The sequence below is a fragment of the Chamaea fasciata genome, unplaced genomic scaffold (assembly GCF_029207755.1).
Source record: "Chamaea fasciata isolate MVZ Bird 193981 ecotype frontalis unplaced genomic scaffold, bChaFas1.0.hap1 SCAF_1, whole genome shotgun sequence".
Lineage (NCBI taxonomy): Eukaryota > Metazoa > Chordata > Aves > Passeriformes > Sylviidae > Chamaea > Chamaea fasciata.
This window is the reverse complement of record NW_027094086.1, coordinates 9,504,613-9,518,314: the sequence shown is the minus strand read 5'-3', so window position 1 is coordinate 9,518,314 and position 13,702 is coordinate 9,504,613. Positions and strand designations below refer to the sequence as shown.

General features: G+C 41.9%; 1 protein-coding gene across 3 annotated transcripts in view; it reads right to left on the bottom strand.

Moving 5' to 3' along the window:
• ASAP1 (ArfGAP with SH3 domain, ankyrin repeat and PH domain 1) overlaps window positions 1–13,702 on the bottom strand; it is a 144,844-nt gene that overhangs the window by 106,459 nt on the left and 24,683 nt on the right. For 2 of the 3 annotated variants that reach the window (XM_066175892.1, XM_066175911.1), the window contains exon 3: window positions 8,806–8,935. In XM_066175892.1, the coding sequence (XP_066031989.1) occupies window positions 8,806–8,935 (130 nt within the window). Of the gene's footprint in view, window positions 1–8,805; window positions 8,936–9,450; window positions 9,466–13,702 lie in introns of those variants that run through there. The other variant, XM_066175902.1, reaches the window with a different exon arrangement.

The window sequence follows — 13,702 nt, the reverse complement described above, 5'->3', positions numbered from 1 at the left end:
CCACTTTACTCTGGCTCCTTATGTTCAAAAAGATTAAATCATGAGTCCAAACAATTTTAAGGAGCCTACTTCTACAGTCAAGTGGAGTTTTGAATGTCTCTGAGGACAAGAGGTTTCACATTCTCTCTGAGCACTTGCTCACCAGACTCATGGTTCAAAACAAATAAGCCCCCAAAATAATAATAATAAAGAACCACAAATACACCTCCTCAAAACCTTCTCAAAACTAATCAGAATTTCTGCTTTATCGGTTTCCTCCCATTACATACACTACATACTTGGAGAAATCAGTATGACCTTCCCTTAAGTCTCTTGTCTAAGGCTAAAGTCTAGTTTTCCCTCATTAAGTGATGTGCTCTAGGCCCTTAATCATCTTGGTGATTCTCACCAGGACCTAAATTTCTTTCATGTACTGGTGAACCCCAAACACAGTACTTTAAATGTGGTCTCACAGTTGCTGACAGAGGGGAAGAACCACTATGTTCTGGTGGGTGGCTGCACTTCTACTAACACAGCCTTTGTCACTGTGGCTGGCCTTTGTCACTGTGAACCCACACTCAACAACTCATCCACCTGAGTCCAAGGTTCTTCCTTAGAAAACTGTCTTTTGGGCAGCCTGTACTGCTGCACATGGCAACTCCATCCATCCCAGGGGCAGGATTTCAAATTTCTCTTCAATGGGCTCCTACTGTATCAGGCCAGTTCTCAAGGTCCCACTGAAGGGTGGCTGCTGCCAGCACATTGAACAACTTGGTACTGTCTAAATAAACTTGATGAGATCTCAAGCCCACCATCCACACAAGACACCCAATAGTTCTAATCCCAAAACTGATTCTGGAAGGCACTGGTGCCACTTGCAACCTGCTGCCAGCTGGACTTTGCTTCATTGAACCCCATCCTCTGCGCCTGACAACCCAGTCCATGTCCCACCCACCCTGCAGATCCCTTACCTGGTCCATCTCTCACCAGAAGGCTTCCAGAGCACACCATGTCTAAGGCCTGACACTCCTACAGACTGTTGTTTAGCAGGAAGTTACCTCTAGCAGCATACTGATTTTTAGCTCTTAACCAAAAGAAAAACCAAGAAATTAAAAGACTCTACTGGCATCATAAGTTTCTATTTCTGCATTAGAAAGAGTTTTATATTTTTTCTGTTAAGAAACGTAACAAGAGGATAAAGCAAGAAAGGTCAAGATAGAGGTGGTTATTTAGAAGAAAAAGCATACACTTTCCAGCTGAACCAGCAACAGCACAACTTCAGGCCTCTCCTTTCACCACTGACTAAAAGAGACAAGAAGGCCACGTGTACCCACAAGCACATCTATGTGTGTAATTTTCAGGGAAAATGGGATCCTTACAGCATTTTGTTGCTTTTTCACAGGATCATTAAAGGGAAATGTTTTCCATAATCACCACAATCAAGCCCCCTGTACTCCAAAATCTTACTTGCCACAATGATTATACAAAACCTCAGCATTAACCCACTGACAGCGATATTTACAACCCATTATATATAGATATAGATAAATAACACAGATCAACACTCTCTCTTTAGAAATATAAAAAAACTGTTGCACTTCTCAGCAGGGAGAGGACTTCCAGCTGCACTCCCCCAAGAAAGGAAACTCATGCTATTATCTCAGGGGTTTTCCTTTGTACTCACCAATAAATCTTAGACCTCTTGGCCAGTATCAAACAAACATGGCTGAGCAGCCTCTAAGAGAAGTACCAACATGTGCAACTAAATGGACTCTGAAAACTTTCCCATGAAATACAAAAACTCTGAGAGTCCTTTTTTTAGAAAATGCTTATACCTTTGCACTTGAAACAATACTGATAATTAGCATTCTAGGCTTGATTCCGCCTAATGGTTTTATTGCAAGGCACTATTCCACTCAAAATGAGATGTTATGATCTTTTTTTTACAATTACCCTCTGTAAATTTGCTTCACATCTGCTGTTTAAAATTATTAACAACCATTTTCATTCGTATTGTTACAAATCACAAAGACAGTTCTGAAAATTGAGTTTTACTCTTCATGGTAAGAAAAATACTGGAAATTAAATCAACCAATCTCATTCTGTTCTGAGTCATTCACGTGCAGTCCTTCAGTGACACCCTGCTGAAATACAAACGTGGCTTTGTGGGTTGTTTCCCCTCTCTGTTTTCTTCAAAGTACTTTTTTATTGCTTTTTAACTACGGAAGGTGTCTCCACAGGACTCAAATTCAAACATTAAACTCAACTTTAAGTCATGACACTTTAAGTGTCTCCCCTCCATTGGGGCCAAGTTCCCATGACTACATGGTACACACTCTGTCAGGGTTTATCTGCACAGCATACTGAACAGAGTGCACCAAAGAGCACTTTCACAGCTTCCTAACTGATGAGTAAACACGAAGAAGCCTGTTGGGAGTTCAAAACAAGAAGCAGTACTTCTCAAAAAAACATATGAGGTACCAAATGCAGTAAGTATTTTCAAAAATATGCCTAAAATGAAAACAAATTCTCAAAAGGCAAAGCTAATTCATCTGCCATGACTGAAACTTAGAACTACCAGGGAATGTTTCTTATTTTTTCTCACATCAGTCGCATTTAAGTAGAAGGAGTTTGCCTGCTTATTACAGCCAAATGCTTTGACTACTATCAAATGAAGGGTAAAACTGATTACACACTAAATGAATAAATACTGTGGCATGGAAATATAAAAGCATCCTCAGCTGCATTTTAAATACAAGACACTGCTGTCAACTCCACCTGTATCACATCTTCAGTGGGTGATCGGGAGTCACCCAGGTGCTCTCACTGTGGCCTCTGTATTTCAGAATGCTCATGTGCCCATCTTTACATCTCTGTTGCAATTTGTCACTCAATGCAAAAGCAGCAACGATTATCCGGAGTTTTATTAACTACACAAATAAACTTTTCTTATCTGTTATTTTTAGGATGGTTTGCTATCAGAAACATATTTCTTCAAAAACTGAAGATTGCTCATGGTCTGTTACATAAAAAGAAACAGCTCTGAAGTACAAAGCTCTTTATGATTCAAGACTGCTTCTAACTGCCATAAGTAATAGCCTACAAGGTTAGGAAAAGCGGGGTTTAAGTCTAGTGCTGCTGGAGTTGCCTGGATTCACCTCCTAAAAATGAAAATATATTTTAATACAAAAATGAAGGAATACAAAGAATAGGATGTTACAATTTATTTATTGCAATTATATAGAGTGATGCTTCAAAAGTAATTAAGTGACAGAAATAATAGAGAAAATTCTTTCTCTTAACACACACACACAAGATAGATCCTACCCATTATCACAGTCCAGGCTAATGAACAAAGTCTGTGCATAATACCAACAAAAGTTCATTCAGAATGGAAATGTTCCTCTTCTTGTGCATGGTTTCACCTGCCTCCCTTGATAGAATACTCTGTCACTGGAAAAGGATCTTGTGGTGGAAAAGTGTATGAAAACACCACAGAAGATCTGATGTTACAGCAGTTTCAGCGCTACACAAGTTTCAACAAAATTATAAGGAGGAAAAATGTTGTCCCCTCAACCTCATGGTGAAAGTCCTTCCTCACCGCAGAATAAGAAATATATGCATAAACTGAAGCTCAAAGGGAAAAGCTACATATGGAAAACTGTGAAAATGATTCATACACAACACATTTTGAAAGATTTTTTTCTTAAAAGGCAAAATAAAAAAAGTAACAACCCTGTACTTTCCCCTTTCCCATCTCTAATCTTAGAGACATATCCAGGACATGAAGGAGAACATAAAAAATCTTCTCCTTTCAAGCAATGTTAGATTACACCACACTTGCACGGAGAACAACAAAATGTGTATGAGGCTGAGCAGGAGCCAGACAGTCATTCTTTTACTGATGTATATGCACACCTCCATTATAGGACCAGCCTAGACTGACAGACTGCTGTGCTCAGGTACATCAGCAAACTAAGAAACAAAATGAGCAACAATCATTGCAGGAATAGTGTTGTGGGGTTTGCTTGTTTGGGTTTTTTTGGGTTTTTTTTTTTATTAAAAACCAAAACACAACACAAACCCCTCAAAACCTGAAAGCAAAACACAAACATATCTGCAGCCAATCTAATTGTCAGAAAGCACATTTTGAGTTTTCAATTTCTCACTCAAATGCAGAAGAAAAATAACATTAATCATTAAAGATGTTCAAGTACTACAGAAGCACAACAGTAAAACAGGCATTAAACTGCAAAATCAGCATCAGACAAAACTGAAGCTATTCTTTATTTTATCATCAGCTTCTAACTGCTCCTTCATATCTACCAGCCTGACTAAATAGAATTTAAATATTTAAGCTTAATCTCTGTCTCCAGACAGTCCTGCACAACATCTGCTACTTCAGGAGAAAGACACAGAGCTGCCTGGTCATGATAACTGAGCTATCCCTTGAGTGCAAAGATGTCCTTTCAGCTGGAGCTGGGACACAGTGGAATGATAATCAAGACAGTCTTGTGGTGATCCCACATGGGCACTACTTATTCTCAGAACAGATGTCATCATTCTCTAAAAATTCCAACTAGCTCACAAAGTAATATTAACTCAATGATTAAAATCAACTTTTCAAAATCTATTTGAGTAATTCAAATCACGGAGCTTCTGTGGATATAAAAGCATGTCTGGTCAAAACAAAGCAGATGCTGTATTTTAAGAGACTGTATCAGTAATCTGTCTATATTCACCATTTAGGCTTTTTTCTTTAAAAAAGAAATTAACCACCCATTTACATAGGCAATAATTCCCTCTTCATATGATCGTTACAGATTTATATAATGGTTTGGGTTGGAAGAGACTTTAAAGAGCATCTAGTTCCACCCCCTGCCATGGGCAGGGACACCTTCCACTAGATCACTGGCCTTGAACACTTCCAGGGATGGGGCATCCACAGCTTCTCTGGGCAGGCTGTTCCAGTGTCTCACCACTCTCACAGTAAAGAATTTCCTCCCTATTCAGTTTGAAGCCATTACCCTTGTCCTGACGTTCCGTGCCCTTGTAAAACGTCCCTCTCCAACTCTCTTGTAACCACCTTTAGGCCCTGGGAGGCTGCTCTAAGGTCTCCCCAGAGCCTTCTCTTTTACAAGCTGAAGAACTCCAACTCTTTCAGGCTTTCTAAAGAGGAAAGGTGTTGCATTATAAAAGACATCTCCCACCTGCCTGTAGAATATGTTAAAAATAACTTTTTTGCATGAATGCAAGATTATACTGAAGAAATCAACAGAAAGGAGCACAGACTGCAAATTCTCTCAAACTCGACCTATAGTACATTATAATGGTTGTTTCTCTCTCTACGAGTTTGAGAAAAAGCCCTATTATTTTAGCAGTAGAATGAATTTTAAAATGGGTGTTTGAGGCAATTACATAACACTCATGCTCTAAAAAAAATATTATAATAAAACAATCTTGCAGCTTTTAGTAATTACTGTTAAAGATGCCTAAGCCTGGCTATAAAATATAGCAGTCTTTATTTTTTTTTAATCTAGTGTGACTGGATGACAAAATATCTAAGCTTGGTCTCTTAAAAGGAAAAACAACTTGCAAATCTTCCTAAATTTCAGTAGTTTTAAACAATGTAGCATGAAACCTTCCTCTTCAATAAACTGCTACAGAGCAGCATGTTCTTACTACTGCCTCTGATAATATTAACAAAGATTTAAATAAAGTTTGGGTGGAGGATTTGTTTTGTTTTGTCTTTTGCTTTTTTTACAAGTTGAGACCAGAGAAGTCCTTTGGAGGAGCACTTCCGTGGTTCTCATTTTGTGAGGTATGCCTTTGTGTTTTGTAGGGCCTTCCACTGAAAACTTACTGAATGCAAACTCATCAGAAACAGTAAACATGTCCACACTGATTTTTCAGTTGAAACTTGTTCCAAAATTGCATCTAACTGGATCCAAAATCTCCTCTGGAAATGATTTTAATTATAATAGGAAAAGAGCCGTAACTGGGAGATAATATGTATCAATTCACCCAGCTGAACAGACTGCCCCTCTCACTGATGGACAAAAGCAAGTGAGAAAATCAGCAAATGAGTCCATCACCTCTTATTATTTCAGAAAGCCTGTCAGTTGTTACGCAGGAACAGTAAGTTCACCATTTTTAAATAACTTCAGGGAACTAGGTAAAGGCATGCACACACAAAACCATTTCTTTTTAGTCACATTCTATATGAAAAGGTGTTTCTGATCTAGCCACTGATCTGAGCTACAGTAGGAATTACACTGGACTGAGAGGCAGGGAAACAGAGCTAACTTTCATTAAATCTGCTTAATTTCCCTTCCATTTCTGTTCAGAAAATAGTTCCAGTTTGCAACCTCGCTTAGAATAAAGAAAATAATTAGTTAATCCACAAACTAGCTTATAACTGCATTGAGGTGGGTGCAGGTTGTGCCGAATTAAATTAGCTGTAAAATAACAACATAAGATACTTCAGGCAGCAGCGCCATAACAGCACAGAGCCTGACACTGCCTGCAAAAGCCCAGAGAGAGCTCCAACCCAGATGCAACATTCAGTTAAAAATCAAACAGCTCCAAGGATGGAATCATCCCCTTTGCCTTAACACAGCAGGCTCAACACTGAAGTACAGGAGCTGCTTGAGGAGTTCCTAGGTCACCCATGACACATCAACAGCAGCAGCTACAGAACACCCACTTCAACCATTCATTTTCAATCCCGTGTTTCACAGAACTCACTGCTTTCGGTAAGCAGGTGTACAGAAACTAACCCAGCTTGAAACCAGCAGCAGCAGAACTGTGTCTTCACTGTAGCTTGCACACACAAAGACTCCAAAGGAGCCTTTTGCTAGCCACATCCTGACTGTCTGCATTTCCCCATGCAAATTAATAACTATATATTTGGGAGAGTTGCAGATTTTTTGCACATGTAACAATAGAGCTTGTTTATATCTTGTTTCCCACCAAATAAAGCCTTTTTGTATTTACAGATAATAAAAAAATGCAAAACAAGTCCAGTTTAAACTGTAATCAGTTTAAACAGGGCACATAAAACAGTTATACAAACAAAAGAAATTCAAAGAAAACCAACACAAGCACCAGAAGCACCCACCATTCTTTATTCCTCTGATTTATTGCTGTCAAATGTGACATAAAACTTCTAAAATACACACAGTCCCCACAAATAGTGCAGAACATGGTGTATTTATCTTCTATATTTTGTTTCTCTTTGACCAGGCATTATCACATTCAGCCTGCACTGATGTATCTGCCAAACCATGAAAGCATCACACTGTATTCTTACCCTAGAAGTCACCAGTGATGACAGAATATATATTTTTACTTAACTCTATGCATGCTGTCAACTGTACTAATAAGCGTATCAATGGCTGTACCTATTCTGCATAGTTAAGACCAGGGGGCAGCAATTCTGTCAAACACTAACCGAACAGGTTGATTTTTGACAAATCTATTAGCGGCCATGGCTTAGTTACAAGAGAAAAGAAAAACCAAACCAGTTACAGTCATGGAAAAGTTACAGATGTTAATCTACGTTACATAATAAAAATAAAATACATAACATTAAATGTGAACTTACAATCACTCTAGTCAGTTGCCGCACACAAAAGCACTGTCAAAATTTTGAACACAAACAGTTTTTCTATTAAAACTTTAGCTGATCTGAATCCTGTGGAATTATATTTCCATACCCAAGACTATCAGGCAAACACCATAATTAAATAATTTATACTTTTTCCTTGCATACCAAATGTTTTGCTCCTGCCAACACATTCAGCAGAACTAAAAGACTCTATTAAATCCATCTCCTAGATACACGCTGGCTCCTGAAGAATCGACAAATACTTGACGAACTAAGTATATAATCCAAAACAACAACTAACTGCAACCTATGCAACAATAGCAAAAACCCGTCTTCTTTCAGAGTCATTATGCTTGTACCTTGAAGCAAGCACAGTGCAAGAGAAGAGCTGTACACTGTCTTGCTTTAAAGTCATTTGGAAGACATTTCCTCATAACCACTGACCTAGTCCATAGGAAATTACTCTGAAACCTCAGATAGGAAGCAGTACACTGATATTCCTTGGAAACCAGCTCTGAAAGTTTACCCATTTTCACACTCCTACTTCTTGACAGCAGAGCAGGGTGAACATTTAAATGACGCTCATAACAAGCATGAAAAAACCCCAGCAACTGAGGCTTCAAGGTTGGAGTGCTGAGACTGTATAATCTCTTTTGCTGCATTATTTTGCTCCTCTCCTTCCACCAATTCTGTTTTCATATTATTTCCCTCACTCCACATTAATCTCTTCATCCTTACCTCATTTCTTAAACCAAGTCTCCCTTGGCAGATTTCTGCAGTCAGAGTTCTGTGCTTACTTGATGTAACGAGTGGCTGGGGAAAACCTCTACTAACGCTCCCAAACAAAACTCACCCTTCATCTTCCCTCTAAAAATCCCAACATTCACGCATTTTTTCTATTGCAACAACCGACAACACTGAAAACACCAAGAAGTACCACAGCAACATTTAAGTTCAGACAACTGCTTTACGCACTAATCTTTGAGACGCCAGAGTAGGAAAGCTTTCTGTAACTAGCTCAACACAAGGGCAAAGTCCCACAATTAAAAGACCAGATTACATGCATACCAACGCCTCTGGCTCCTGAGGATTTGGGCGGCTGGTGCTGCCCCGTCCCTGATGCTCTCTCAAAGGCAAGCAGAAAAAAAAAATAAAATAAAATAAAAAGGAACAAGGATAAAAAACAGGGGATGGGGTGTAGGGTGTGGACAGTTTACCTCTTCCAGCAGCGTGACCGTGTTCCTGCAGTTCTGCAAGCGGGTGGTGAAGCTGGAGGTGGTCGGGGAGTTGTAATCCTCTGTGGTCTCGGCGATGAACTCCGACACGGTGATCTGGTCCGGCATGATCCTACCCCACCGGTAAAGCCCAGGAGAAGCCGGGCACACAGATCCGGAGAGAGGGGAAGCCAAGTTTCGAGGAGAAAGGAGGGGGGGGGAGGGGGGGAGGATAAGAAAAAAAAAAAAAAAAAAAAAAAAAAAAAAAAAAAAAAAAAAAAAAAAAAAGGGTAGAGGGAAGAAGATGTTAACAGCCAGCAGAGACCCGCAGCATCAAAGCACCGGAGCCGCAGAGGGAGGCTGAGGCTTCGCCCGCTACATCCAGCCTCTCCCCGGCCGCCCCCTCCTCCTCCGGACAGGAGGTGAAGGGGGAGAGGCCCCCGCACGGCGCCCCTCGCTCGGCCCCGCCGGTGGGGAGCGCTCCCACGGCCGCCTCCGAGCAGCCCAGCCCGGCCCCGCCGCGGCGCTGCGGGGAGGGCGGCGGGAGGGGAGCGGCGACCGCGCCGGGCTCAGCCCCTTTCCCCACCCGCGCCGACCCCCCCACGCCCCCTGCCCCAGCCACTGCTCCCGCCCGCGTCGAGCACTGACTTGTGCGGGCTCGGGCTGCGCCCCCCGGGCCGGGGAGGCGGGGCCGGGCCGGGCGCGGCGGGGCCGCGGGGCCGCGCTGACGGGCACCGCTGACGGGCACGCGCCGCCCGCCGCCGCTACGCGCGACGACGAGGAAGCGGCTCCGCGCAGGCGCGGCCGCCGCTCCCCTCCCCCGGCCCCGCGGATTCTGAGGGGGGAGGCTGCCACTCTTTCGTTTTCTTATCATAAAAAAGGGCTTCTTGGTGGAAGCTGACATGGTCGAGGGGTTTTGGGCTCCAGTACTGTCCCTAAGTGGGAAAATGAGCTTCCCGTGCTTTCTGGAAGCGGGGAGGGACCCTGCCCGCCTCGGGTTGCGCGTCCGCTCTCGGTCCAGGGAATCCCCAGGGCAAGCCAGAGGGTCTCTTGCTTCTTTTTTTCCCTTGTTTAAGTCCGGAGCCCCATCCGCCGGTGATGCAGAGCCGAGGATTCGTGCAGCCACCGCTGTGGGAGCCATCCCTCTCTGCAGTCTTGACTGCGTATGTTTTTACGCTCCGTAGACTTAGTTAATTTTTAAGAAGTTCTGCTATGATTCAGAGGAGCTCTTGAAGTTGCTATTGCCGATTTTGCGTTTCTAGTTCTCTTCCTGAGCCCTTCCAGAGCAGAGCTGTCTCAGTGCTGCCGTGGCTGGGTTCACAGCCCACCGCGGTGTCCCAGCAGCAGCGCTGGCCCGAGACCTGAAGCGCGGGTTAACAGCCCTGTGTCCGCTCTCACAAGCAGTACTTCTGAATAGTTAACGTGTCCTTTATCCATTATTGCATCATGTAACTCAGGCAACTGACAGACAGCTCTATTTTTTTATTTTTTTTAAAGCTTAGGTTTGGGGTCCCATATGTTCCTTTCTAAAGAACGCTAAGTCTCAGGAGGCTCAAGTAATTGTGGTCATCTGCTGCATCAGTGTGATTTATTTAGTCATACTGTGTGATTTCCTCCTCGTGTTTGGGATTCTCTCCACAGAAGCTGGGCCATTCAGGAATGGTAAATATTCTCAAATCTTAACAATTGAGAATAAGCAATATTATATGGCTGTATCCATTTGAAAAGATTTTGTTTTCTGTATAAGTACCTACCACATTACAGTGCATCTAGGCTTGTACATAGTTTTGTAGGTAATTCTAATAAAATGCCTGTGCGACTCAAAAGCTGACAATATCAACTAAAAACTGCAGTGCCTGAGTAAGGATAAAAAGGAGATACCTGATTTGAGTATACCCATAAAAAATTATTTCTATGCAGTTCTGTCTGCAAAAATATGGCCCATACTCCTGAGCAATGGTCCTGCCTGAACATGTTTCTGTGATTTCATTGCTTTAGTAGAAGCCCTCCATATGGCCATGTGATTGCTGCTGCTGCTGCTGCTTCACGTGATCCAGCTTTCTGGCACAAAGGCTCTGAGCTTGTACAGATGATTGTTAAACGTCATGAGACTCTGAAAGGTAGAGTAGGCAAGAGGAGGAGGAAGCCAAGAAAAGAACTGTGTGGGAGTTGCACTGAAAAATGGATTTGAGAAGAGAAAGGAAAAAAAAAAAAAAAAAAAAAAAAAAAGAAAAAAAAAAAAAAAGAAGCTCTGAAGAAGCAATGGGTGAGGTAGGAAGAAAATCAATTGATGATTGTGTTCATAAGAGGAGTGGAGGAGGAAGAGAGACCAAGGAGATAAAAATGGCTGGTGGCATTAAAAGCATTACGGAAAGGAGAGCAAAGAAGTGGCTGGGGGGTTGGGCCAGGGAAGAGCTGTTGGTAACATCCAAAAGAGCCGTTTTGGCCTAGCCTGCTTGGGAACTGGATGGGTGAGGGATGTGGCCCGAGGGCCAAGCAGGGTCTCTGTGCTCATCCCCTGTAATTTCCTGCCAAACATCAATCACAGGCTGTCACACAACTGTTCCTGGGCCAGACTGGTGGTCTGCACCTCAGCCACAGTGTTCACATTAGGAAGATTCCTGATCCCTCGCTGGCAGACTTCAAGTGAGGATAAATCCATCGCACTGATGGACAAACTGGTTTAATTAATTGGGTACTCTCACTGTTAGGGTTGAATTGTTCTTTAGGCTGAAGTTACTGAGCTTGGCCATTAATCTCTGGATTGTAAAATAATCTCATCTGCTATCCCAAACAAATCCCCCCAGAAGCTGAACATACTGCTAAAGACATAATTTCTTTGATACTGTTTTGTGAAAATTTAAACTACAGAACTGAAGAACATGTTCAACTAAGAAAGGGAGTAGACCGGCCAGGCAAACTCTACCAGTGAAAAGTGATAGAAGTGAACGCAGAGCAGAGAGTAAGTGCAGCTGCGCTTTTGTGTTTCCTTATCAGGAAAAAAGCTGTCTTCTAAAAAGACATATTAAATGTATAAAAAATAGAACGAATACAGAAGAACACTGGCAAATAAGAGAATAGCACAAGGCCTAAAAATGAAAAAGGAAGATCATAATTGCCTTTTGGTCTGTTTTTGACAGTTCTGAAATTGTTTACTCTGCCAGAGAGAATACAGTGCTCTGTTTTGCTACTTAGAAACAGGATTTTCCCTTCTATTCAAATGTTAGTAGAGAAAATAGCCCTATAGGCATGACCTCTTTAGACTTGGATTATTTTCACTTAAACTCACTGTAAGCAAGATCAGTTAATTAATGTGATGTTAATAAAAAGAAATTATACAAGCTGCCTGTAAAAATGTGCTGATGTTTAAACTGGTCAAATTATGTAAGTATTTCAAGTAGCATTTAGTGAATTTCAGATTTAACCACTTTTCCTGTTTTGAATTGCAATCAGTATATGAGATTCAGTTCTAAATTTGTAAGATGCACCTCTCTATAAATTGTCACTAACTGAAATCACTGTTTCACTTCACAAATGTCAAAGAATAATCACCAGAGTGTGAAAGTTATATTTCACAGCGTCTGCTGTAATGCTATCTTAGTCTGTGCTAGATCCTGGGTGAGGCTGTGCCACGGTCTTTTTCTCATGGAAGGTTTGCCAATGAAAGTCTGCTTATCTCATTCCTCTTGGTATTCTGAAGTGAAATAAATCTCCTTGTCCACCCTGGACAAGCCAATGCCTGAGGATCATGCAAGCAGCACCGGAAATCACTTACTCCTTACTGCTGATGCATTGCAGTCAAGGAAGTTGTGCTGCCTTGCCATCCCACCCAGTGATTCAGTCTACAAATCCACTTGATTCCCTGGTTTTTATTGTGATTGCAAACAGAAGAGTTGATTACAGCAAACTGGCAATAATTCTGCAGTACTGGTGATAGTCACCATGCTTAGGGAGAGGCTAAGGAACATTGCAATGACAAACTCCCAACACAGGTGTTGTGCAATAAACTGAATGGCAATGACAGTATTTTCATTTTATAGTATTTTAGACAGCTTATATTTAGATTGAGGTAATCAGTTAACTCACAGAAGCTGAGCAGGAGTGAACAGGTGATGATGGTGTCATCATTGTGAACTTTGCAGCATGACCAGTATGTGCCAGAGGTGAAGATCTACATGGCACTTGCATAGCTCTTCACATCATCAATGCAATTAAGTATTGAAACCACAAAGCCATGAGGTAGAGAACAGCAAGATTATCTTTCTACTCTAGATAAGGAGCCAGATAGATAAGCTTGTGGCCCTGCTGTGTCTGTGGCTGTCTAGCTTTAGTCATGCAAAGTCAGCTCTTCAGGGTATCAACACCTCATCTTGGCTGAAGCTGGTGGTGCATCTCCTGTGGGATGTGATTATGCTGCTTGCAGAGAGCAGCCCGAGGACCACCCTGAGATCACACTTCCCTGCTGCATAGGAAGCAAACTCACAGATGCAAACTCAGGTGTGGTTGCTGCTTGGTTTTTGGAAACAAGCTTGAGCCAAGTCCCCGGCTGTGCACCAGTGTGTTGTCAAGCATGCTCAGACAAGCTGCCTCCAGGGCCATTTCCAACCTCTCAGTGTGGCAGTGAAGTGAGTTGTTAGCTGGAGAAGGAAATCACTCTGCACATCAGTTCTGTGGAGTGACTCCTTTTGATTAGTACAGGTGTAGTCATGGCAAGATCTCACATGTCAAATTCAGGGGGTTTTGATTCTCAAGTATGAACATGATGATGCCTTTTTGCAAATACAGGTTTACAACTACACTAATTTCTTGACTTGTAAGGTTCCCATCTTGGCTATTACTGCAGATAAAAGTTGTGATTTTATAATATGATAGACAGTAGTGTTTAAACTAAAATAATTTC